The 26812-nt window shown below is 40.8% G+C and overlaps 1 protein-coding gene across 1 annotated transcript in view; it reads left to right on the top strand.

Annotated features, from left to right (window-relative positions):
- The window catches only part of LOC111655488 (protein kinase C-binding protein NELL1), a 238209-nt gene that overhangs the window by 42522 nt on the left and 168875 nt on the right, over window positions 1–26812 (top strand). Inside the window, exons 4-5 of the mRNA XM_023406920.2 lie at window positions 1801–1971; window positions 25841–25937. Of these exons, the coding sequence (XP_023262688.1) occupies window positions 1801–1971; window positions 25841–25937 (268 nt within the window). The remainder of the gene's footprint in view (window positions 1–1800; window positions 1972–25840; window positions 25938–26812) is intronic.

The raw sequence follows: 26812 nt of genomic DNA, 5'->3' as shown, positions 1-26812 counted from the left end.
GTGGGTCCACTCTCCCTTCCCATAAATATGCATGAGAGCTGTTGAGCTTTGGTATTGAATGGGCTTGATCCCTGTGTGTGTGTGTGTGTGTGTGTGTGTGTGGGTGGGTGTGTTTGGATGTGTGTTTTTGTGCCTGAATATGTTGGGACAGGTGAAGTTCTAGCGAGGTTCTGTATGAATGTATGTGTTAAAGGTGTGTTCATCGTATACAGTATATTTTGTGTGTGCGCTGGGGGTCCAGTGGTTCCAGTATTGGGGGTCATTTGCAGCTGCAGGGGAGCTGAAATGTCATGACTGTTTGCCTGCGGCGCTCGGGCCGCAGCTGTCTGCGGCTGGCTGGCTCTTACTTCGGCGTGGCTGATGAGGGTGGAGAACAAGAGCGCACACGGTGCGGAGACGAGCTGCAGGTCGAACGCCTGCAGACACACCACAAAGTGAGGATGGTGGGTGAAACTGAGACAGAAATATCTCTGGAAGCTCGCACTGAGCAGTCACCTCAGTTGTTGTTTGTTCAAGCATCATCTTCCTCGTGTGTACACGTTCTGTTGTTACGTGTGTCGGCTGGGGAATTAAATTACAATGTGTGTTCAGAGGTTAGGATGATGGTGGCCCTTTTTTAATAAATATGGGATCAACAAATCATTGTACTCTGCCAATTTGACTGTGGGTTTTACCAGACCACAGCTACAGGGGGATTGCCTGTGAGACTAAATGACATTTAATTTTCATAGTTTAATAACTAGCTTTTTATTGTGTAAATATATTGTTGTGTTAAACAGAGACAGCAGTGAAACCCCAAGATGATGTTGGATATTTGAATGGTTAGTCTGTCTAAAACATTGGCCCAGACTTTTATGAAATTTTGTATCAATAATCAAGATCCCCAGAGGCTAATTCTACTGATACAATCAGCTCAGTTTGCCCTTGAAGAACTGTCTTGTTGATGATATGTGTCTGGAAAACAAAACTGCCAGATTTTGAATAGACTTTGTGGATCAGAATGATTTTAGTGATCTCCTTCTACACAACAAATGTCAAACTCTAATTGTCAGAGTCGCATTTTATTTACTAATCCCGCTCCAGAGAGAAAGAAGCCTTACAACATTGGATACTGTGAACTTTAACTTAGTGCCACCTTCGGGTCAAGTTGTTAACTTACTCAATAAGGGCCTAATAAACAGCGACCGAAAAACAATATCAGGGAAATTTTCAGTAGAACTTCAGTGTTTCATGTAATTTTTTATTGATTATTTAGTCTTTTAAATATCAGAAATACTGTAAAATAATTATTTCAAGTTCTCAGAGTCTTGGATGTCATCTTCAGATTGCTTGTTTTATTCAACCTATAATAATATAAAACATAAAAAAGCAGCAACATTCACAATCAAGAAGATGGAACCAGCAAATGTTTTGCATTTTTGCCTCATAAATGACTTTAAACCATTGATCAGTTATTCAGATAGTGGGATTAGTTCTTGTTGATTGACAAATCAGTCATCTAATTGTTTCATCACTGGGTCACTGATTATATAATAGCCACTTCAGAAGCTTTCAAACTCATTCAGGAATAAATATCATAAATAAAATGGCTTCAGAAAATATTCACCCCTTCACTTTTTTTTTATTTATTTTTTTATGTTTTACCTAAAAAAAAAAGATCTACAAATTAGCTCACTAACCTGTTCTGTACAAAACCTCCTACCCATAATGTTTTATTCCTCCATGAGTTGAGATATTTCTTTACCCTGAACCAGTAGACCGAGTGTCTCTTAACCTCTGACCACCTCTCTTCCTCTGCAGTTACTTTGAGCTGGAGAGCAGCGGGGTGAGAGAGGAGATCCGCTACCACTACCGCTTCAAAGGCAAGCCGCGCTCCGAGTCCTTCCCCTACCGCCTCGCCGATGGACAGTGGCACAAGATCGCCCTCACCATCAGCGCCTCCCACCTGCTGCTGCACGTCGACTGTAACAGGTAACGCACACAAAACGCCTCCACATGGAACACCTTGATAAATCCGTCATAAGTGGCTGCGTCGCTGTATTTTTACCATGGTCCTGAAGTGACGCCGCTAATGAGCTGTCAGCGTTTATCAAGGTAAATATTTGTTTGCTACTGTCTCAGTGTGGATGACAGGCTGTTAACTGACAATGAAACATCCAAGGACAAATTAACACACACAGTGTAAGAGAAAGGCTGTGTCTTTATATAGCCTGGAGGATGTGTGTTCAGCTCACACTGTTCCATAATGAAGTGGAAAGTAACAATGATATAATCGCATCATCGATTGGGTAATGAAGGCACTTTTCTGAAGGAGCACTCAGTCAGAGTTGATCTATAAACATGCACCTCAGCTGTGACAGTCTTTCTCGACCTTCACACTCCCTCCTGAGAGCCAGGAAGACATTACTTGTCCTTTTCTTAATGTAGCTGCTAGACAGACGCGCTGTGAACAAGCGGCGTAAATTTGACTCGAGGTAATGCTTTGTCACCTCTCATGGATGGAAAGCTGTATGATGCATGAGGAGGGGTGGGGTTGCATTGTAGTATTGATTCTTCCAAGACACCTATTATTCCCATTAGGCCTGTGGTTTGTCGATTAATTATGGCTGAAGTGGCCGTGTGTCAGATGAGAAAGCAGTGATGACAAAAGAGATGGAGAGCACATGAAAATGGAATCAAAACTTTTTACGCACTTACAGTTCTTTGGGTGAGAGCTGAGTTAATTGAGACGGTTACAGTGAATGGGTTGGTTGGATACCATTTGTCATCTGATGGTGGCTGTGAGTGGTATGAAAGTGAAGGATGGCACTAAGCTAGACTCTTACATTCTGCCTTATAAACACATTTATTGAGTCATTTCCCTTCTCTGACCAGTACTGTGTGGTGTTGCTTGCATCAAACAGCTCTGCCCATGCTAACTCCAGTCATAATGCTGCTAATTAAATATTTGTTTTGCGCTCTGATAAACCACGGCTTCACCACACACCAGCATCTGTTTAACAAATACCATTAAATCATTCCCCCAACCTGCAGCAGTCTTTAAACCTCTCCTCACTATTAAAGCATCGCTTTGAACAAGCAGCTGCTAAACAAATTAACTCGGCTTGACTCACCGGTTTGCCTCGATGTGAGAAGAACACACGACAAAAAGATTCATCAGCATTAAATCCATAAGTAGCGAAATCTCTAAAGCTTCACAAAGAACATGATCAAAGAACGACGACTGTTGAAACTTCTCCCTGAGGTATTTCACCAGAATAACAATCCACAGCCGGGTGTCGTCTTTGCACTGTTTGGTGCATTAGTGTTGTTCTTGTAGGACCCTGTATCTCCTTACTGCACTTTACTGTGAAATACGTTATAAACCTCCACAGTAAAATACTATATAAATCAAAATGTACTTATCAGTATAGTGAACTCTGTAAATAATATTAATGCTGCATACTATCTCTGTATTTAGCTTGTTAATGTTTTAATAATTTCTATATAATACAGCTACACTTTTCTGTAACAGGCGGTTGACAAGTGTTTAGGTTAAAATTTAAAATAAATCCAGCTCTTCATTGTTTGATCGTTAGTGCGTGCATCAATCAGGGAAGCCATTTTGAATGTTTTGCATTACAAAAACACATCCTGCTTCAGAGCTTTCCACTAATTTCATCCTATAATACTTTGCAAAGTGTCTGTTAGACTTTTGGATCTGTAAAGAAAGTCTCATTGTGAAGCTGTTGTGGCAGGAAGCTTTGGAGAGACTATCAGCAGCTTGTAATGAAGTTCAGTAGCACTACAGAGGTGTGTTACACCTGCAAAATGTTGCTTAATCTCATTTAAAGCAAATGTTTCTTCAAACAGAACATTCGCCAAAACAAGCAATTCGTTCGGGAATCCTCAGTTTTTCTTGTGTTGCAATGCAGTTCATTTGCTTATTCTCAATTAACAATACATGGCGAGGATGTGAAGGTGTTTATGTAAAGCTGCTCTGAAGCTTTTGTTGGAAGGTCAACGTGAGGCCGGTGAGAGTGTGAATTTAATCATGATTACCGAGCCCCCCTTGCCATAGATGTACGGGGTCGGACAGAAAGGTCAACCACTTCATCGGCTGCCGCACTCCGCTCTGATCACATGTTTACCCCTCTGCATTTCACCGTGACCTGCAGACGCACCAGCTGACACCACCTGCTTGCAAATCAGCTCACACATTGTCTTCAAAGTAGCAATCACAGCTCGTGATACCTTTCATCAGAGAAACAAAACAGCAGCACTTTAGCCTGATGTGATGCTGTTTTTTTTCCCCCCATGCCACTTTGAGATGATGGTGGCAGATCAGCTGTTGGTCAAAGTTTGTATTTAAACTCTGCAGCTGTCAGATCCAACTGTTCTGGATGTTTGTTTAAAAACTTGGCTATGATGCAGAAGTGCAATGATGTCTTCTTCATGGGCTCATGTTTTTTACCTTAAGTTTAAGCTTCTGCACAGTTGATACAAAAAGTCTCAAATATTCTAGGTTTGATTGCCTAAAGTGCTGAAATGAAAACCCATTAAACCAAACTATATTTACCGTCATTTGATGCTGACTTTTCAGTAGCGTGCAGCGATATAGCTTGTAATGAGATGCTTTTGTACAGCTGATAAACACTGCAGAGAGAAGAATATATCCCGAATTACCAATCACACTTTCCCAGAGGGCACTAATGAGGATAGTTTATATGAGGACTGGATTTAGGTTGGTTACAAAGGGATGCAATTGCCATTTTCTTTTTTTGATTTGCATTCTGATTATAGTTATTAAGGTCTCAGTGTGACTGTGTATTTATTCACTAAAACCTTCTTTTTCAAGATTTTTTTGTCGAGGATTAATGCTGATGAAGTCATCCCACAAAATAAGTCTGAATCAGAAATCCAATTTTTTCCTCCTAGTTGTTCTCTCACCACTTTGACAACCACTAAGTAAATTTGGTTTTGATGACAACTTTGCGCAAGGAATAAAAACATAAAACCAGAGAAGAAGAATTAGAATATCATATCCCTGATAACGTGATCATCTCACTCTTTTTTTTTTTTTTTTAAGTATATTTTTTGGGCTTTTTTATGCCTTTATTTGATAGTATAGTGACATGCAGCGAAGGGCCGTCCGATGCGAGATTCAAACCGGGGCCAACTGCAGCGAGGACTGTAGCCTCTACACATGGGGCGCCTGCTTAGACCACTACGCTACACGACGCCCCGATCATCTCACTCTTAAGTGCAGGGAATTATTTTTCCATTCAAAGCAAATTGGCAGACCCAATAGCCTTGAAATTCAGAGCAATTTGATTTGTGTACTAAACAGCACTTTATTGATTTCAAGGCTCATTAAATGGTTTTAAGCATCTATAAATGTGAGAGAGGGCGGTTAATCCTCACGTCTTCAGGTGAACTTTTACCACGTAGGTTCTTTGGCCTTCACAGCCCCTGTTTTATTGATGCCTAAACTGTGACATACACAGAGAGCAGTCCGGCCCTCTGGGCTCATTCAAATGCAGAGTAAACAAGGCCAGTGGTTATGAAGCAAAGACTAACAGGCTGACAATAATCCACAAGTCAATATTATCATTTTAAAGGAATATTTCAACATTTTGGGAAATATAAATAAAAATAAGATCAGTACCACTCTCACATCTGCCTGTTGAGTGTCTTAGCTTAGCATAACAACTCGACACAGGGAGAAGCAGCTTGCCTCTTTCATATGCTATGCTGGAAACTTGTCGATTTTACGCTTATTAAGAGTTAATTAGTGATTTGTGGTTTTGTTACTTTCAGACAAAGCCAGACTGTAAACAGGCAACTGCTCACTAACACGTTTAGCCATAACGACATTATGATAATTGATAGCTAGCTTGTTGTGGAGTGATGATGCCCCCTAGTGTCCCTAAAATGCAGTTTTAAAAAAAAAAAACTAACAGCAACAACATTTTGCAATGAGAAAAAGTGTCTTAGAAGTCAGGAAAAGATCTTCTGTGCATATTCAACATGTCAGCTAAATGAATGATGATGGTGGAAACTGATGATTAATTTGTAGGCTCATTTTAGGCCAGTTGTTATTTGGTATTTTCAGCAGCTACAATGTCTGATAGAAGGAAATGTTTGTGCAATGAAAAGCATCATGAAAAACGTGTTTGTAAGTGGAGGAATCTTTCTGGAGCAACCTACAAATCAAAACATGATCACACAGCAGGATGTGATATGGGAGGTTTGGTTAACACTAACATTTTTTCTTAATTGGAAACCCCCCCCCCCCACTTCAGTCTCCCAAACCAAGTAAGTGCATCCCTTCTTTGGAGGCATTCTGGGAAATTACATCACTTTCCTGTGCTACCATTTAATTCTCCTACTTTTGCTCCTACAAATAGACTTAAAGTAATCATTCCAGACACTGTAATGAATTCAGTCACTAACTACTTAAATGTCTTTGACCCATGTTGCTCATCATCATCATCATCATCATCATTATTGCATGAATTGAATGTTCCCTTTATCCCCCATCTATATTTCACACCTTTCACCCATCGGGGAAATAGAATTGCTCATCAGTGCTCTATACTTTACAGACAGCCCTCCATTTCTGAAGTCTGACAGATCTTTGGAGTCTACAATTTTTTTTCTTAACAGGCAATGTGATTAATTATTCAACACATTCATTGGAGTTATACTAACCAGATAAACATTTGCTGCCACAGTAACAGAGGATCTCAAATATGTTTCTGTTTGCGCATATGACACGGTAACATTATCCTCTATTTGACTAACTTGATCCGTTTGGATATCCCTGCCACACCTGTCTGTGTTTTTGACACTGTTGCTTACAAGAAGAAAATCCTCTGGCTTACTGCAGGGCAACGGCTTCAATTCGTACCTGTTTGACCGCAGCGCGCGAGTCACTGTGTCCAAGTGAAGGACTTTTACCTTAGGTTAGGATTTAGACTTAATCTGAAGGTGGATCAGACACTGGAGAGTTCATGGAAATTCCCCCTGTGTCTGTCCCTGTCTGAGATCGATGCAAAGAAAACATCACAGAAGTAAAGACATTTAGGCAACACACTGACGGAGCACAGAGAGGCAGTGTGTTGCCTTGAGCTGGGATGAAGCGGTCAATGAACGTGGTGGTGTTCCATAAAAAAGTGATGGATAGATGATTTTCTATCTGCACCAGCATGTTATGTATATATTATAACATGGCACAAGAACGTAGATTAATTATCAGTACCATCAATAATGCAACCGATTGACTTCACCTGGGAACACTTGTTACTCGTCCTCTTATTGTATAAGATCTGCTCTCCGGTATTCATTTATTGGAGAGGCCAAAGACAAATTTCCACTGAGGTGGACAATAAAGTCAATCAATCAATTAGTGCCAATGCTGATAACAATCATTGAACCGTATAATAGCATTATAAAGGTAATAATGATCAATAATGCAAAACATATATCAATCAAATCAATCAAAATTCAGTTTTAACATGAGTGACAAAATTTTAATGAGAACTAAAAGCTTTCAACCATATAACATGATCTTCCTCAGCAAATGGAGTTTGCTCAGTTGTCACTGAATTGTAGATGTTAAAATTTCTTTATGGACTTCTCGACCATGTTGGCTTAAAAGTCAGTTTTAGAATTTAAGGTCAAACATCAACTTTGAAGCTCATTAAAAAATAATGTTGTCACATGAATCAGTGTGAATTAAATTTAAACCAGAATGTACATTTAGCAATTAGAAACAACACCTTGTACTGTGGGAACTGGTGATGGGAAATTTGCCTTTTTTTACTGACATTTTATAGACCCAATTAGTTAATCAGAATGCCACTGTTTAAATTAACTGATAATGAATGATAGTTGCAGTGTTACTGAGGATATCAGTTTATGCTGTACTGCAGCACTTCAGATTTTCAACGTTGGAGATGAATTGGGGCTGGAGTGAAATCTAAAGATTTTTATTCTTTGACCATCCGTTATTCTAGATAGTGTGTGCAGCAAACATCCTGCTGGTCCTGTCCATGACATCACGCAACACAAGCCTCCACACTGCCCTTTTAACAACAAAATAAATCCCACGGCACAACCTTTCCATCAAGTACATGATTTTCCACTTTGTGCGTACTCGCTGGGATGCTGTCCCTGAAGTTAAAGTGGAGCTTTTGGAAATCTGTAGCGTACTCTAAAGGAAACCCCCGTGATTTATTGGAGTACAGTTTGCTGAAATGTCTGCAGTTGGACTCGTTACAGCCCCAAATTATTAAATTGATGAGTGAATTGATCAATCAAGAAATGTTTATCTCAGAGCTGCAGACTCGACTCAGACCTCGGTAACAAAAGAGATATACTTGATTGAACCAAGATTGGTGTTTGACATTCAGACAATCATTGACAGGAAGATATTCCAGTAGCACTTCGTTGACTATTTTGCACTCTGATCGCTACCTCGTAGTTGTTGTTGTAGTAACCTGAAGATGAATGTTACTCTAATGAATCCAGATTGCTCACAGAGGAGTCAGTGTTGCAGCAGCTTTACCTCCGGTCTCCTGGACTGCTGTGGGCTCTGGTTAGGATGATGCAGTGAACTCGAAATATCAAGAAGAGCAACAGGCGCTTAATCTGCACTAAACCTTGGCTGTACTGCTCAGCAGCACTTTATTGTGGCTTATTGATGAGGAGATACAACTTTTTTTATTTGGTTGTTTGCTGTGACGGCTGTAATTGCTGTCCAGTGGGCTTTTGTATGTTGTTTGTGTGCCCTGGAGGGACGATAAAGTTTTCTGAACTCTGAACAGATTGTATCATCCTATTATTAAATAAGGTATTGAACTGTTCTTAGATAATATGAAAAATATCTCCTGGCCAGTGGGAATGTTGATTGCACTGATATAAGACTTGGGCCTTGGGTGAGCTCCTCATGAGGAGCCCTGTATATCTTCAGGCTCTGGCTGAACAATTGTTGTTTGTAATTGTAATTGTTACAACAACAATAAGAACTCTAGTTTAAAATATCAGTAGAAAAGCACCTGAGCTTCTTATTCAAGTGTCTTTGTTGCTAGTAAAAAATCTGGAATATTCTGAGGTATTTTATTTTTGTTAAAATCGGCATCAACTGCATAAATTGTGTGTCAAACTTCACCAAAGTTGAACTCTGCACTATGCAAAAGTTCAGCACGGATGTGTTTCATCTCCTCGAGCAAAAGCGCCAGCCACAGTGAGTTTTGCTGTTGTAAATGCTTGTGCGGCTTTGCCCTCTGTCTAGGGTCACAATACATCAGCTTTGTTTTTTTTCCATTCTTCTACAAATAAATTCTGACTAACAGTCAAAGTCACTGACACCCAGACCAAACGCTGCTGCTCCGTCTGCCTGCACCTCTTTGGGAAAATCGTTATGACTCACCTGTCCAGATGAAAAATGAATTTTCTGTGTTGCTTCAGCAACAGCTCAGACATTGAGAAATGATACATATTGAAATACAAAATGTTGTTGCGTTCAGATGTGTGGAGTGAAAAGAGAGCCGCAGTGGGTTCCCTAATGCAGAGTCAATGACTTTTTCGGTCCTCTACCTCCTCCACCTATCATTTTCAGATGCATTTCATTGGAACACATTCAGTTACTGCAGGTCATTTCTCTCCCACACACAGATTCGTATGATATTACCTGCAATACTGCCACAGTGGAGCTTAGACAAGGTCAGATGCTTACATAACTGTAGTATGTAATTGCAATCTCCGAATTTTCCTAATTGAATTAGTGGCAGACACCCAGTACATACGCCCTTGTCACACACTCGGAGTCAGCTCTTTGTTTTGGACCTGAATAGCTAATCGCAGTAATGACATTGGCTGTACCTGTCACTTACAACCACTCGGCTGTCCCCTCCTCGCAGAAGGTCATTTCATGTGCAGACTGGCTGGTGTTTCTCAGGGGGCCTTTGCCGCTGCTCTCGCCACCGCTCAGTTCCTGCTGCCAGCTCCTTATTTGGCACCCAGTTTAGCCTGGACCCTGCTGCATGTGTAATCTTTAGATATGATATGAAAGCCAACCTTGGTGCGGGGTTGAGTTGAAAGTAACTTGTTTCTCCTTGTTGGCTCCTTCTTTCGGGATACAGCACTGAAATGGGCTCCAAACAAAAGCAACTCCCTTTCAATATCTACTTAACCCCCTTTTTGCTTTTTCTGCTCTCTGCCAGCAAGCACTTTCTCCCTCAGTGGACTGTGTACAGGAATTAGTTTTTCATCAAGTCTAAAGCCCCACTGGCATCCGCTGCACAATAATACTCACAGATTGAACAACACACTGAAAATTCTGCTGCACTCAGAGCCTTGATAGCAGGATAGTTAAAATGTACCTTTTGTCCTGAGGGTCGTGGAAAGGTCACAGCGTCATTCAAATCAAACCATTTCAATGTGCTTGACCAACTTTGTAATCTGCTAATTGGATGTCCAGTGTTTAAAACTGACATTTTGACCCGACAATGGCACTGGCGTAACAGAGGAAAGCTCAAAAACATTCAAAATGGTAAAGGGTCATCCTCTGTTTAGAATGTAATCGTCCATGTCTTTTTTAATTATAAAGCAGGTCTATGTTCTTTATTAATACTGTGAAAGTATCAAAGCCTCAGTCCACAGAGAAATGCTCACAGCCTGTATTCAGAAAACTGAGCCTTAAAACCAGCCGTCAGGACTTCCTGTAAATTTGTGCTGTCACAACAAAGACACTCTCCACTCCACTCTCGGTCATGCCCCAAGCTCTGCCCACCCAGAACCCACCATCCAACCTTGTAGGATTTGTTTTCTCTCAGTGTTTTCTTGAACTTTGCCATATTTTGATTCGATAAGTCAGGAAACAGTCAGCCAATCAGGAAAGAGCCGACCTGTTGTTACTAGAGCTGTAGAGAGAAGTCAGAGAGGAGATGTAAAACTAAACTGAAACTACATCGTTCTTCTTATCGATATCAAAACTTCAGATAAAACACCAGTGAAGTGTAAAATGTGGAACCTTTTAATTTAATACCTTCTTACATGCCAAGTTTTTGGAAATTAGAAATAGTCGGTCAGGCTAACAGACTGAAAACACTTGAACCAAAGTTACTAGTTTTCCCCTGAGCTTTTAACTACATGTACATTTTTTTGCCTTGTGAATGGAGTTCCTCAGTTGTCATGGAGACAGCTCTGGACAAAAATGGCATCCAGTTATTTAGCTCATCCATAGGTCATGCTTTTGCTCCGATTAGTGCACAGCCACATTCTCTCTGCATGCATAAACGCACATCGTGTAAGTGTTTTAAGAGAGATCGCTGTAACACAAACGGGACATGAGGGGTATTATTAAAATAACCAGGCTGTCTTCTCCTCTGTCTTTGTGTCTCAGTCGCTCAGTATGTTGTCTCTCTCTGACTTAAAGCTGAATTTCGAATTGTCGGTAGAAACAGTCCTGGACAAGGAGGAAGACCAGGAGGAATATTAGTACAAAGATCTTAGAAACCAGTGAGAGAGAGTTATCTCTTCGTATCTTCAGCAAAAATGACAAGCAGGACATTGCTCTGCATGTGTTTAATGTGTGTGTATGTGAGAGAGAAAGCTTTTTTTTTTTTTCAATGAATAATTTCCTTCACTGTATTTTGCAGAAGAATGCTACATTTACATTTGTTTGTGCTAATTCTTGATTGTTTTGCTCACATTGTAGATGTACTGTCTACTTTTTTAGAATTGTATTTTGTCAATATTTTTCTTAATTAAGATAATGTGATCAAAGCTGATTTGAAAGAGAGAGACTTCATTTTTCTACATTCTGCATCTTAAAGACATCTTGAATAGATGCACATTAACAACAAAATTCTACAAAAAACAATGACATCTTGAACTTTGGAAATTGTACATTTTGGTTCATTAAAACTTGGATCTAATTTTCATAGTTTTGGACATGATTTTATTATTTATTACAGTAACATTTTACTCACCAAAGTCATCGTTATATTATAAACAAGCCAACAGTTTATCCAGATTATCTGAATCACTTTATAGCACTCAAAGTGTCGATAATAATCCCTCACTGCAAATAAACTGTGTGCTGCAGGTAAACTACACTAAGTAAGGTAGGTCAAAGTTGATCAGGAAGTTTGCCTTCTAAACTGTGATGCGTCCTGGTAATAATACAAGTACAATTGTCAAGGACTGAGCCTTTGGGTTTTTGCTGCTGTCTGGTGTGTCTGAGGCTACGGCTCATTTTTATATTTAAGTGATTACGTTAGGGGCAAATTATTCTGTATGTTTACCATTGTATTCTCTCTGCTGCAGGTTTTTGTTTGGGAGAGTATGGGTGTCACAGCAACAGGCTTTGTACACTCATCAGTGACAAGCTTTACTTATGGATAAGCTGAATAACTGAATAACAATTGCACCTCATTTACAATTTTTATATTTATTTTTTGCTGTTTTGTGTCTAGTCAGAGGCTCAGAGAGGCTTTGTGTTAGTCATGCCTCACTTTACACCAGTGAGTTCTGACAGAATTTTTATTTCCTTATTATTCAAGGTCAAGGATTTGAAGACACAGATTTATTGATACAACTCCATTAGCTGCGCCGAGGTGTCTGTGTACCTGCAATGATGGTTACAGAGAGTCTTTGAGTGAAGCAGCTGTCTAATGCAGCATGAGAGTAAAATATAAATACTGTGAGAGGAAATCTTCCCTCTGCTCTGTTTTATCATGTGGTGATGGTAGGGGCTGTACTGGTGCAGAGGGCCTATGGTGTGCTGTGGTTCACTTGCAGGTGTTATCGGGCTGTTTTTAGCCATAATAACAGGATGGCTCTACTGTTTACTCTGTTGGCCTGTCAGTTAGTTAGCAGGTCAGTCCAACCACTGTTGTCCAGAGTGAAATATCTCGACAACTAGTGGATGGATTGCCATGAAATTTTGTGCAGACCATTCATGGCATCCAGAAGATGTATCCTACTGACTCTGGTAATCACTTGACTTTACATCTGGTGCCACCATGAGTAGACATTTATGGTTTCAAGGGGAAATGTCTCAAAGCTTTGGGATGAATTGGCATGAAATTCAGTAAAGACATTCTTGCACCTCTTAAAGTGAATCTGAACAGCTGGGTGAGTCCCCTCACTTGCCACCATCAGTTTTTATGACCAAATACCCGCAAAACTAACTACGTCAGATTGACTAAACTATGATGGTGACCATGGTAAACATTACTGCTTTAACATTAATGCTAAATGTAAGCATGGTAGCATATGGCTCAAACAACCACTGTGCCTGATTACAGCCTCACAGAGGTGGCAGCATGGCTGGTGTCTTGTAGTTTTAGTTTCAATGTGTTGAAATGTTCATTTCAAAGTTTCAGACTTTGGCTCATGACAAATACAGTGCCCCCGGAAACTAAACTAAAACTTTCCCTGTAGCGCCACCAACAGGTCAAACCAAGAAATGCTGAAAGGTACTGTGGGTAGTATTTGCCAGGCATATTAATTTACTCCCTTTTGATTGTAATGAACCTTTGACCTTTCCTGTAGCACTTTTAGTCCCACTGCAGGCTGCGAGAATGGTAAAATCATTAAGCTGTTCTTTTTGTCCAGTGCTTTTATATTGTGTTATGAGGTTTGATCAACATTTCTTCCTGTTTTCATGGATCGCAGTACAATTCTCCAAAGTAATAACGTGTGCAGCGTAAGATGAAAAGTCAAGTTAAATCTGCAACCTTTGGGCCACACAGCAACAAGATGCCGAATTTGATCCAAAGCAGAACTGATATTCCCTCTGGCAATTTGAAATGTAATGCCTAATTAGACCAGTTAAGACCAGAGAATTGTGCCAAGCTGCATCATCCAATGTTGCCTCTACGTAACGTGTTTGGAATTATTAACATTAGTTAAGAGCGTATGCGACCAATCGGACGGTTTGTTTGAAACTACCTGTTGTATAATGACTGATGGAGGCCGGTGGATAATCGGTTCAGCAACAGTGAGAGGAGCAGATGCTTGAACAGCATGAGGACATCATAATGAAGAGGCGTTTACGTGGCCTGAATTAACCAGATGCCTGGCTAACAATGTGGCCTGGTCTACATTATTCATCTCATTTGGCCTATAAATCATCCATGTACATAAATGTTTAAGGTGTAGTTACGGCCTAAACGGGGCTGCTGTTGTGGCTGAAAGAGGGGTTATTATTGATTTAATTAGGAATAAACTGCCACCGGCTATTGTTTTTTTTTCTTGACAAATCACACTGCAGCTGTCTGTGTTTCAGTTATAGTGTGAAGACTTGGTTTAAAAAAATCTCTTTCAAATGCTTTACCTCTCTGACGCCCCTTTGATCCTCTTTCTCTCTCTCTCTCTCTCTGTCTTTCGGTCTCATGATGGTTTTTGAATGATGTCCTAATTAAATCTTCAAAACAGCTGACTATCAGTGTTGATTTCTGTTGCAACACAGAATCAGATTAAATGTTGTGAAATGGGCACAAACTCCGAACAGATCATATTTTGTTGTTATGTTGCAGATTATGTGAAAAACAAATGAATTAGACTTTTTACCTGTTAAATTACGTTTGCATTTTGAGCGCTAATTTTATCCAACAAAAATAATTAATTACAATTGTAATAATCAATAAATTGTCGTATTAATTTTCAAGCAAAATACCAAACATCCTCTGCTTCCTGCTTCTCTAATTTTAGGGTTTTCAGCCTTTCCTCTGTTTTGAGCTATCAATGGATACTGAAAATAATCATTAGATGCTGTCCATAATAATAATAATCATATAATCATATAATTCACATAATGTGAACCACGAAAGCAGTTTGTTAATAATCGAAGTTTGGGTAAGGTTGGTAAGACTGGTGTTGGATTGGGGTTTGTTTAAGGTTACATGAAGGGTAAGGCTTTCGTTATGGCTGAATACTGTCAACCGTGACATTTCAATGTCAGACTCCCTGTTTCTAGCTCTCTTCTCCATCTAATCCGTTCTTTGCGGGGACTTGTATTCGTTTCTTTTTTGTCCTTTCTGCTCTTTTTTTTTTTTCTTTTGACCATTGTGCTTCCCACAAAGTTGTTAATGTGTGGACCTATGTCAAGAAGTGGACTGATGGCTCACACTCGGCTAATGAAGGAGGAGAGATGTCGGCAGCTCTCCACCTTAAAGATCTCATAATGATATGACTTGCACAGCTTTTGTGACCAGCAGGCAGAAAATGACATTCTGCTTTGCTCATTAAAGAGGCCAGTGAGCTGGAAGGTATGTTCCCCCCCCCTTTTTTTTCTTACCTGCTAAGCAGCTCATCAGACTGGCCAAAACTATCATTAGGACAAGAACAAGGCTGTTACACTGGAATGGAACATTAGATTAATGATAGAGTTGTTAATACTGTTTTCTGTCCATTGGCCCCTCTTAGTCTTTTGCAGTTCATAGTTCTTTGCTAATGTTTCTTAAGGTTTAATGTATATGTTGTAAGATTAGTAGTAGTGATATGCATGGGTAGATTTAAGTCTTTGCTAAGCCATGCATGAAGAACTAAAAATGTTACTCCAAATGAGCAACTCAGGTGTAACGTTTTAATTTCGTCTGAAGGGCAGTGCCAGCTCTGCTCAGCAGAGCAGCAAGCATTCATTACTTCATTACCTGATCATTGACGCGCCAGCTAAGAGGAGGGCGCTGCACGAAGAATGATAATGAGTTGAAATCAGGTTAATACTTCCACATGATGCTGTCTGTAACCTTGAAACCTTTTCCCTGGTTCTTGGCGAGCGCTGGGCTCGAGATTCAGCCGCTATCTCTGACCAGAAAGCTCCTCTTGTTTGACTGGGTGGTTGTATTGTCACAACCGCGCAGGACACCGAACGCATTGAGAGCACAAAGGAAATTATATGTGGCCCTTGGGTCTCTAATCAATGGGGCAACTCCAGCAGAATAACCCACGTTGAGATCAATTGGTTGCTGTGGTTCCAGTGCAGTAGCTCATACAGGCCTCTGCGAATAATTACTCCTTCTGCCTTAGGCAGCCTAATGAGGGAAAATTTTAAATGTCAATGAATGGTGGTGGTAAAGTCTTTTTTTCCCCAATTGATTTTCTGTAATGTGCTCCTCATGTGAGTAAGACTGCACAGGCAAACCTCCACCGTCCGACTGGGATTTTCAATCAGTGTTTCAAGCCTGTAAGTTGCTATCATCAACTGGAATTTATTCAAGGCATGAACTGATTGACAGTTAATCACCATGTGATCACCACAGTATTTTTTTTCTTCTTTTGTTTGATAATTTTTGGGCTCTTTCTGCCTTTGATAGTATGCACAAAAGACAGCCAGGATTCGGGGAGAGACCGATCGGGGGATGCAACACTGTCACTAAACAGAGAATTAAAATTGGATCATTCTGTAAGACTCTGGATTAAGTTAAATAACAATGTTTTTGAACGTTCAGTGCCAGTATGTGTTGGCTTATGAGAAGGGACTCCCTGGATAATGTGTATCGACACAATATTCCTGCTCTGATTTAGCAAATTATTACTGTCAGACTTGGTCAGAGAAAGTTTCCTAATGATCTTGTTGTGTGATGAACGTATCTGCGTGCCCGGGTCAGGGTCTGTGAGAGAAGCACTGTGTCAGCTCTCCGTCTTCATTAGCCCAACCCGAGCCTCCATCATCCTGCTGCTCAAGTATCTGACTTTGTTTTTAAGGAGCGGATTTGAGGCTGTTAGTCCTCCCTAGCAGCCTTCTTGTGTCTGGGGTTCACTGCTGTCTGGTGTCAGGTGTGATGGAGTGTGTCATTACTGTAGCCTCCCTGCATCAAACTCAGCAGCTTCCAACCCACCTCCTGTGGGCAGACGCCCCAGCCTGGGCCCCTGGTGGCAGCGAGGGGAAGGAGGACAGGAGGAGCTCCCTGCTCCAAGGAGACCCAGGGGACAGACACACACATACATAAGCCTACTTAAACACCTCACCAGCCTCTCCATCTCTTTTTTTCTTTTTTCTTCCCCCGGTATGTATCTGCAGCTACAGTAGTTGTGTCTTATCAGAAAAGGACAGGAGCCTCTACCAACAGATAAGGTCAGTGTTGAGGTGAAGTAATTACAGATTTCTGAGACAGAGAGGAAGCAGGCATGCAGTGCCTTTGGGAATTGGGTGACAAAGCCAGATTAGACTCTATCTTCATCTACATACTGTAGGTAAAACCAGTATTATCCCCTGTGCCAAGCTGGGGGTAAAGGAATTTGGGTCATTTTATCCATTAAACATGATACATCTGCCATCTTATTAGGATATGCTCTAGTTTCAGGCAGTAGTTTCCTTGCCTTTTTCAATGGTACTCTGCTCCACTTCTCTTCAGTTAGTTTTACTTTTACTTTTTGCATCATGTATTTCCATAATGTTTAAAAACACATGTTTAAAAAAAAAACAAAAAAAAAAACATCTTGCCCATATTTCATCCATTAGGCATTCTGCATCTTTCATTTTCTACTGGAAGACAACTCAGACCAGATTTAACATCGAATACGAGTATTGACTCAAAATCGCAGCTCTGCCATCGCGGAGCATAATGCCGATGTCTTTCAACCACTGTGGGTGGCAGAGCTCCAGTTTGAGTGGAGCTGGTACAGTTTGATTCATCCGCAGCACTAAAGGAGTATGAGAGAGACTGACAGATGCCCTTTCAGAAGAAGATACCGCAGAGCTGCGGTGACAGCCGCCGGAATATACAGTAGTGCTTCCACTGAAGTCGAGAGAAGACGAGCGTCTGAGGAGAAGCACCAGCACAGCATTATTCCACCTCCTCAAACCAATTCGTCATCTTCATACCACTGAGGAGGAGAGATGCAGCTAACATTTATTTTTAGTATTGATTAATATAGCAATTATGTTCTTGATTTATTGACTGAACAATCAATCAATTAATTGATTGTGTAAAGAAAGAAAGAATCGTTTGCACTTGTACTCACTTCATTGATGAAATATTGGTGTTTAGACCTTCATCAGACAGAGACATTAATATATGAAGCTTCTTTTAACCCTAATAAACTATGGACTTTGAAAAACAATTAAATATTGCTTATACGTGGTTAATGAGCTCTTCAAGTAAAAACAAACATGATACTCTGCTTCTTTGTGTCACAGTTTCCTGAAGCTCAAGGTTTTCAGTTTTCTGTTACATAAGCCAAAGAGAAGCAGAAAACAAGGTAAAGTTATAGGTAATATTTGCTTGAAGGATTAATCGGTTTCTCAAATATTTGCAGATTAACTTTCTGTCGTTCCACCGATAGCTTAATCAACTAATTGTTTCAGCTCTACCGAGGAACTTCACTAATTTATTATCCTTTAATTTGTCACCTGTGTGTATGTCCGCGTGTCCGTATCGGTTCAAGTCAGAAACAGATGTGGTTCCGAGACGTCTGTACCTCAGCGTAAGAGCCAGTTTCCCCAAAAACCACCAACAGTTCACTTTACGTTGCCCCATTTGAATGAACCTTCCACCCGTTTTCACCTCTACTTTTGATTTTCAAGGTCAAGAAAAAATACAACACTACCGCGGATCTTCAAAAGTATGCCTTCCTTTCTCCTCTTTCCTTTCCTTTTTTCCTTTCTCCCTTTTCCATTCCTTTAACTTTTCTCTTCTGTCATAAAGGAAAATGTGAGTAAGAACACCTGTATTTCTGTAGCATTTTTCAAACCAAGTCCTTCAAATACATAAATAAATAAATGAATAAAATAAATAGAGGCAGTGAACAGTTACATATAAAAGCAGACAAGGACAGAGCAGAGATATATAGAGAGTGCTCTAAATTGTTTTTAAGCTCCTGTTTGCTGCGTCAACATGTTGTCTCTGTAGCAGCATCTGACATGTCACACATGTACGCATTTGTCTGTGAAACACTGGGAACCACCATGCATGTTGTCTGATGCACTCTGATTCTTCTCAACACTTGAACAGCTGTAATGCTTATAAAGGGCTCGACACTGCTGTTGATTTTTTTATTTATTTTTTGCCGCTGCCGCTGTCAGAGAGGTGTTACTAAGAGACATTCCCATGTGATGGCAGGCTCATTTGCTATCTCTCGTGATTTGTTCACTAACATCCCTAACACCGAGGATGAAAGTGGAAGAGAGTTGTGCTTTTGACTTGTAGGTGGATGAAGCTTTTTTTTTTTTTTTCAGTTAAACTCATAAAGCACCGGTCCCTTGGTGCAAATTTCCCTGAGCTGGTGTGTGCTCACTGTAGTATAGATGATTCATGTCTGTTACAGCCTTTTCATCTCTAGGTACAAAAATCCAATTAGAAGAATAACAACGGAATATACAGTGTGTTGGCATAAGGAAAGTGCTGATGGGTAGTTTTTTTTTCCCTTTACAGCAGAGTAGAGATTCACATGTAAATGAGCTGGAATTCATATCCAGTCTCAGCAAATGGACTGTAACTGAGAATCATCCTAATTATTATGAGCACATTAGAATTGCTAGAGCATAATTTGTATTCACAAAGGAAAGGTAGTCTCGTGGTAATTTGTGTACATTTTGTTCACAATACATCTTCTCTCCGCGTCCAGTGTGGAGTATTGTGTGTTTTGGCTCGTGCACTGCGCCTATACTCTGGAGTGGTATCATGATGAATGTCTAGGCTCAGCTGGCTCAGTTGAAAAGGCCGTATGATGTTGCCATTTACTGCGGGAATCCACTGAAACAGAAGTTAAGTCAACTGATGTTTATTTTTACAGCTTGAAATCAACCGAAGCATCTCAAGGGGCTTCACAGTTCCTGACACAGCCTGAACTCTTCAAGAGGACAAACAAAAAAAAGAGAAACTTTCCCCCAAAATGTTAGGACATAAAAGAGAAGGAGGAAAACTTTTTTAAAAGAGTTAATTCAAGCCACACTGTCTCCTAGAAATGATGCTGATACACTAAATATTCTTTACCAGTATGTTTTGGAGGAAACATAATTCTTGTGCCGATCCACGCCAATGTTTCTTCCTCTTGGCGAAATTCTGCGTTCTTGTACAGCATAGGGGTCAGAGCGGGTGGTTGGTGACGGCTGCCAGGTGTAGAGAGTGCAGCACCTACATCCTGCAGGAGGATCGGCTTATGTCACAAAAATACCTTGGTGAAAAGAAGAAGAAGTTTGGTTAAAGTCAGGAAAAGACTGCGGTTTCAGTCCTCTTGACTTTACCGGTTGACTTTTTTCGATATTCAACCAAGACACTGATCTTTTCCCATGAAATCGCTGTCGTGAGCAGATACTGTTTGGGAAACAAATTAAATAGTTAATATAAAATATGCTTTATTACTATGTTAATAGAATATGTAATTGAGGCAACATTGGTGATTGGTGAACAGTGGCAGCACTTTGGACGGACGGGTTACAGTAGGAGCTGGTATCAGTCAGATATTAGTTGAGTTAAGTCGATTAATTTATAGAACTTTTAAAAAATTGTTTATTACACTAATTTGTTATTGAATTACAAATACAAACAGAATATAGATGATGTCATGATAACATTTATTAAAATTCAAAATCTGGGGGAACAATAATATAACAGGTTCAATAGTGATGCAGTTTATACTATAATTAGAGGAACAGAGTCCACTGAAGAGCAATATGCTCGTCATGCCATCATGTTCCTGTAGCTGCACCTTTTTGGATTGTGGATAAAACAGGAAAGACTGGTAAAGCCACAAATCAACACAAAAACGAAACGATCAAAACATTTTGACAAGCTACTTTTAGCACAGTCTGTCGAATCTTTTTGACAACCTGTTATCTCTTTTAGTTTTTTTGAACAAAGCAGTAAAGCACAATGCTAATGTTACATTCAGTCATTTAGTCACTTGGGAAACAGGTTTTCAATCTGATTAAACTTTTTGATGAGTTTTAGTTCTTAAATAGCTTCAGCTCTTTGAGTTTTAGTTGTTAAATATAATATTTCGGGTCTTAATTATAATACTACTTTTAAACTTTGTTAAACCGCTAAATCGAAGTCAATTTGAGAATAGATTTTTCAGTTTTCAGATACTATAACCGTTCTGACTGTGGCTGGTATGTCACGAAGGATACGCTCAGGTTAGGAAGGGGAAACGCATATCAACAGACCTTGACACAACACCAGCTTGTGGCACTTAGAAACTGTCACATACCACTTCTCACCGGCACATACGTATTCTTCATTATGTCGCTGCTAATTAAGATATGCTCTTCAGAGTACCTCCTCTGCGCGGCTGCTGGCTGCGCTGTCAGACGAAGCGACGATCACTATGAAAGGAAACTGGAATTGCTTTATTAAATAAGCACACGCTGAAATGAGTTACTGAGACATGTAATGGACACATTTTTCTGGGATTCAGACTGACTAGGCTTGTATACAAGAGGACGTTACCCAGCACCACACACACACACACACATACACACACACACCCACACACCCGTCCACACACAGGCAGCAGCAATTTTTAAAAGGGGTTGGTCAGGAATTATTTACATTTCATGAAAATTATTATTAAATTAAATCCTTTTTGTTTCCCGTTTCAGCAAGCGTCAGGGCTAGTCAGGAAACATTCCCGGACGCTGATGTATCATAAGTTGATTCTTCTCTGACAGATTTGATAAAGGGCCATCAAACACCAACCCCATTTACACACACACACACCTTTGAAGCATTTTTCAGAAGGTGATACAGATTTTTTTTTTTAAACCTCCTGCCCAAAATACCACAGTAACCACCTCCCGCTTTCAGTGACGTGACATATCCCAGCTTGCTTTTGGCAGTGGATTAATGGAGAGCTTTGAGAATTTTGTCCCACAGTGAAGCAAGTGATTCAAAAGGGACTTTGACTCCCTGATTTCTGACTTCATATCTCTGGCAAAGGAAAGACACAAACATGACAGAAAATGTCTCAAGCTCAACTAGTGGAAAATTGGAAGTGGTCTGGAGTTTAGTGTGGCCGACTGATATTGGCAGAGCAAATAATGAAGGCTGTGATTGAGATTGTTCTTTTGAAGGGGAGCCTTGAAGGCTGCCAAAGACCTAAATATTGTGTCTCACTTTTGAAGAAGAAAGCTGTTAGTTTTTGGAATTTTCTGGACAGGGCTTTTGATAGTGTTTGTGGCTTTATTTAGTGTTTATTTTGTCTTTTTATTTGCTCTTATCGGCGGCTTAAAGACAAACTTAGGAAACAGCCAGCCAATATAGCTGAAATCCTGACTGCCCGAGATTACATGTAGTTTATTCAATTCGGCCGGTAAGTCAGTGGAAACTAGGCGGCCTGGCAGCTCATTGAAGTAGGACTGTCAACAAAATATGTGTTCAGATGTGGATTTATACAGTCTCCACCGTATAGCGCATTCTCGGCTCCAGCTGGACGACAATTCGGCACTTCCCACATCTCAGGGCTTTCTCTTTGCCTCAGCTTTGCCATTCACATGAATGATGGCCGAGTCGCCCCGCGCCTGCCTGACTTTTTCTTTTGTGTCGAGATGTGGGTTTCTCTCTGTCTCACTCACATCCGCACAGACACTGATAAAGGTTAAGAGGAGCAGTGTGAAAGTGGAGCAGCGCTGCCCTATTTTACCGGTTATGGATGAAGTGATGGGTCTGGTTCATGTAACTCGAGTGTATCATGTATTCCCCTGCAAGCCACTCCATGTCCAACAAGCTTTTATTGATTAGCATTCTTTTGCTAATGTGCAGAAGATACTAAAGGGATTTGGCAAAGCACCGCACCACTGCTAATCCCACATTAAAGTTACAATGCTTAAGATTTCAGTCCTGGTTGATTTGGTGACTCCCATGGTTACTGGGCGTGACAGCGAGTGTGATTAAATACAACAGGTCCCAGAATGCTTTGGTGCTTTGTCAGAAATACAACAGAAGAGCAACTGGTATTTTCAAAGCAGCCAAACAAACTCGTGTCGTGTTAATAAAGACATCAGTCAACAGTTGCAAACTGCAGTCTCATTTCATGCCACTCGCAGCACACAGCAGTAGGGCATGGTGGGGTTGGATACCTTGCTGAGGAGTTTGTTGAATGCTTTTAATGTTTAACTAGCAGCTGTAGGAATACAGCGTACAGCTCCGACGAGGCGGCGGCAGAGCGAGCAGTGAACAGCGGGGCCGATGTCAGGGAGTTAAAATCACAATCAGTCACGATGGATTACATGCTGCATCATTCCCTGTGAATCCCCTCATGCACAGGTTGGCAATCTGAATGCAATTAACGAATGGCAGACTTAAAACAGAGGTAATTACTGAATGTAAATATAGTCAATGCCTATTGCCAAAACAAGCCAACCTTAGATATGATCAAAAATACAGTTGGATTTCTTGTCTCCATAACTTTAAAGGTTCAGTTCACCTTACTTCCAAAAAAAGAAAAAAAAAAAACTACCTCTGTTCATCTACATGTTCATATACATCTACATGTATTTGGGTGGAGGTAGAAAATTTCAAAACCTGGATAAAAAAAAACCAAAGCCACCTGCTTGACTAAATACCACTATGGTTTGTGATAAAATGTTTTATTAATGAATGTAAAATGTTGCCAACACATTAATTACATCTATTCACATTCACTCTTTTATTCTCTGGGTTGTAAAGTGTAGCTCATTGAATCCTGCACCATGGTGATAGAAGAGGACTGTTAATCACAGTATACAGTGGTGACTGGTGGATGTCCCATATAATTGGCTGTTGATGGGTGCAGCTTGTGGTGTCAGAGCATGCAAATATGCCCGTGAGCACATCACTATTCTAATTGGCATCATCGCCATGATAGCCGCTCTCTCCAGTGTTTCCCCTCTGTGAAACTCCCACTCTTCACTGCCACTGAGCCGCTGGCAAGAGAGGAAGTTGAAGGAAGGGAAGATGGAAAGGTTTTTTGGGCGGGGGGGCACAAAACAGAGCATATTCTCATGACCTCTACATTCTCTACCGCAGTGACAGCTCTCTCAGCAGGTGGGAAATAAGAAAGGTACAGCATAAACAGCATTGAGGCACTGCAGCACTTGCACATCAGAATGAACAAGCACGAAATATGTGCACAGAATAACATATGCACAAAGTTGCAGATCCAAGAATTAAGATGCATTATTTAGAAGATGCATGCGTATAAATAAATGCCCTATAATTAGAAAGGTGTGGCATCGTGCTTCTCCTTTGTAAGCATTTACTGACATAAAAGAGACTCTGACTGTGATTCATATATTTAGATGACAAACTGCTGCTGTTGAGTAATTGATTCATTCTCTCGCTGGAGGAAAAATCGTTTCTTTTTAGGATTAAAAAGATCCACCATGTGTAGTTTCTGAATGCGTTTACTTTGATGCACACAGGTCAGAAGAGTATTATTTGCAAAGTGATGTATCAATCAATCTTGTATTGTGTTAAATTCATATTCAGGACGACACACAGCATTTAACATTTAAAAGTGCATTCAATTTGACAAAAGTAATGCTTGACTACTTGAAATCAGAAAACACATCCCAGAACTGTATGTAATATATATCATATAGCTCTTATGGCTAACATGTTAGCAAGCGCCCACTTCATGTATTTCACATGTGGAGTAAAAATGGCATCCCAATGGAGCCCACTCTCTTTCCATTAGTGTGAAATGTTAATTGAATGTTAACAGCCATTATAGTCATGATTTGCTAGCTTCTGAGAGAAACACCACTGTGATGTTTTCCTGCTAATTGCTCCCTCTCCCTTTTGTGCAGGTTAAGTAACTTGCTTCTATATATGGTGGGTGGGTTAGTGAGAGCCCTTATAGTCGACCATATGTTCAGTCAAATCAAAACCAAAAGCTGAGGGAAAACCTTTTTGAAAGCTTCAGCGCTGCAGGGATTAGCAGCACCAGCGATCTTTTGACATTACAGTGAGTCATTTCACTCAATGTTAATAGCACAAATAAGCTTAATGGAGCTTTAAGTATTAGCCAAAAGCAGAAAAATGAATGTGATTTATGTGCGGCCGATTGGTACAGTCATATATCAAGACTGATCACCTGCTCAGCTGCTGACCTTTTCTGGCTCACAAACCTCACTCTCTGTCCTGTACTCTGTTTGGGAAATAACCCCCACCACTAATAAGAGGAAGTTTTACTTTGCATGATGATGATGACGACTCCTCTTCACTCTGAAGACTCCTGAACATAGTGACTATAACTTTTTTTACTTTTTTTTTTTTTAAGTAAAGCCTACAACGTTGTTGAAGTCATTATTGCAATTCCTCTGTCACAGAGATCAAAACAAGCACTAAATTACTGCAATGCCCTTTCAGTGAAAGGTGAAAGAGAGAGAAATCTGCTTGCCACTCCGAGTGCGTCCCTGCAAGCAGGAGGCATGAGTTCTTGCATGAAGAATAGGAGGAGGAGGAGGAGGAGGGCAAAACCTGACAAATTGTTCTGTGACATCCTCATGGGAGCTCGCTGGCATTGTTAAGCCCACCTCAGCGCAGGAAAAAATGGTGAATGACGCTGAGGTTTGTTTGCCTTGATAATGCCAAAGTCTGTTTGTGTCTGTGTCAGGAGTTGGATGGTTAATCCAGCCTGCATCTCAGGTCTAGATATCAATACCATGTTAGAGAGCCGTGAGGCGAGACTGGCTGTCATGCTTGAGGAGAAAAGCCTCTGCCCTACACTCTCTGTTTTCCATGAAGGGAGAGAGAGGGCGAGAGGGAGTGAGGGAGCGGACATGCACACAGTCTGTTGGATTTCCTCTGCTATTCAGCTGTATTGGATCAGTGTTCCTGCCAGCGCAGGACAAAAAGAGACACATGTTTGTGTGTGTGTCGTTATCATAACCAAACATTCTCTTCTGATTTGTTGTTGGCAGGATTTACGAGCGGGTGATAGACCCTCCTCAGATGGAGCTCACCCCAGGCAGTGGAGTGTGGCTAGGCCAGCACAGCCACAAGCATGGCCTGTTTAAGGTAAGAACCCACAGATGATGTGTATGTACACACACACACACACACACACACACATATACACTTCCTTTCCCGTACCTGAACGTGCTTTGCATTCAAGATCGCATGGATAATTGGCCAGATTTGGAGTAGGCTGTGCGGGGAAGAGAGCCAAGTGGAAGATACAAGAAAGAAGCACTGAGGGCTCACAGAGGAACTGCAAAAGCTCAACGTGTGCTTTGAAACGCTTATTCCCAAGCCCATTACAATGTTGTCGATTTTTTAATCACTACTCATTTTGTCAGGCTCCTGCATGCGCTCGCAGCAGGGAGGGGGCAGCGTGGTATCACCAAGACGTGCACAGGCTCTTGATATTCCCACCTCTCCTGCCCACCTGCCATGCAATCAATGGGTCTTTTATTTTTATCTATGTAACATATTGATTAGCAACCACAGAACCGACTGTGGTTTAAATTATTTCTCCTCCCCGTGCTTTGACACTATCGCTGCTGCGCATCAGCTCACTGTTCCTCTACACTCTACTTCCTTCTCCTCTTCCTTCCTTCATCCCCTCTCGCACCGACACTTCAAGGAGCTCCCTCTTCTGAAAGAAAACTCTGGTCTTAATAGACGCAGCTCCATCATCCAGTTCCCTGTGTTCAGTCGGCTCAGTGCTCGGAGTCTGTGTTCCCTTCATGTGCAGAGAGCACTCAAAAAGTGTTTGTCAGCAGCAGGAAAAACGTTCAGGCTTGTGTCAAGTGACGGAGGGAATGAGGAGATTCTCCCTTCAGGTTTACACTGGGATGAGTTTGCATGTTGGCTGACAGGTGCACTTGTAGCACCTGGAATCAAGGACCTGTTGATCAGTGTATCAGAGGGCCATTTAGTGCTGCACCTTT

The sequence above is a fragment of the Seriola lalandi genome, unplaced genomic scaffold (genome assembly GCF_002814215.2).
Source record: "Seriola lalandi dorsalis isolate HSWRI2012SDOR001 ecotype SW California unplaced genomic scaffold, Sedor1 jcf7180002054319, whole genome shotgun sequence".
Taxonomy (NCBI): Eukaryota; Metazoa; Chordata; class Actinopteri; order Carangiformes; family Carangidae; genus Seriola; species Seriola lalandi.
Note: the sequence above shows the minus strand (reverse complement) of the source record. Positions and strands in the feature narration are given on the sequence as shown.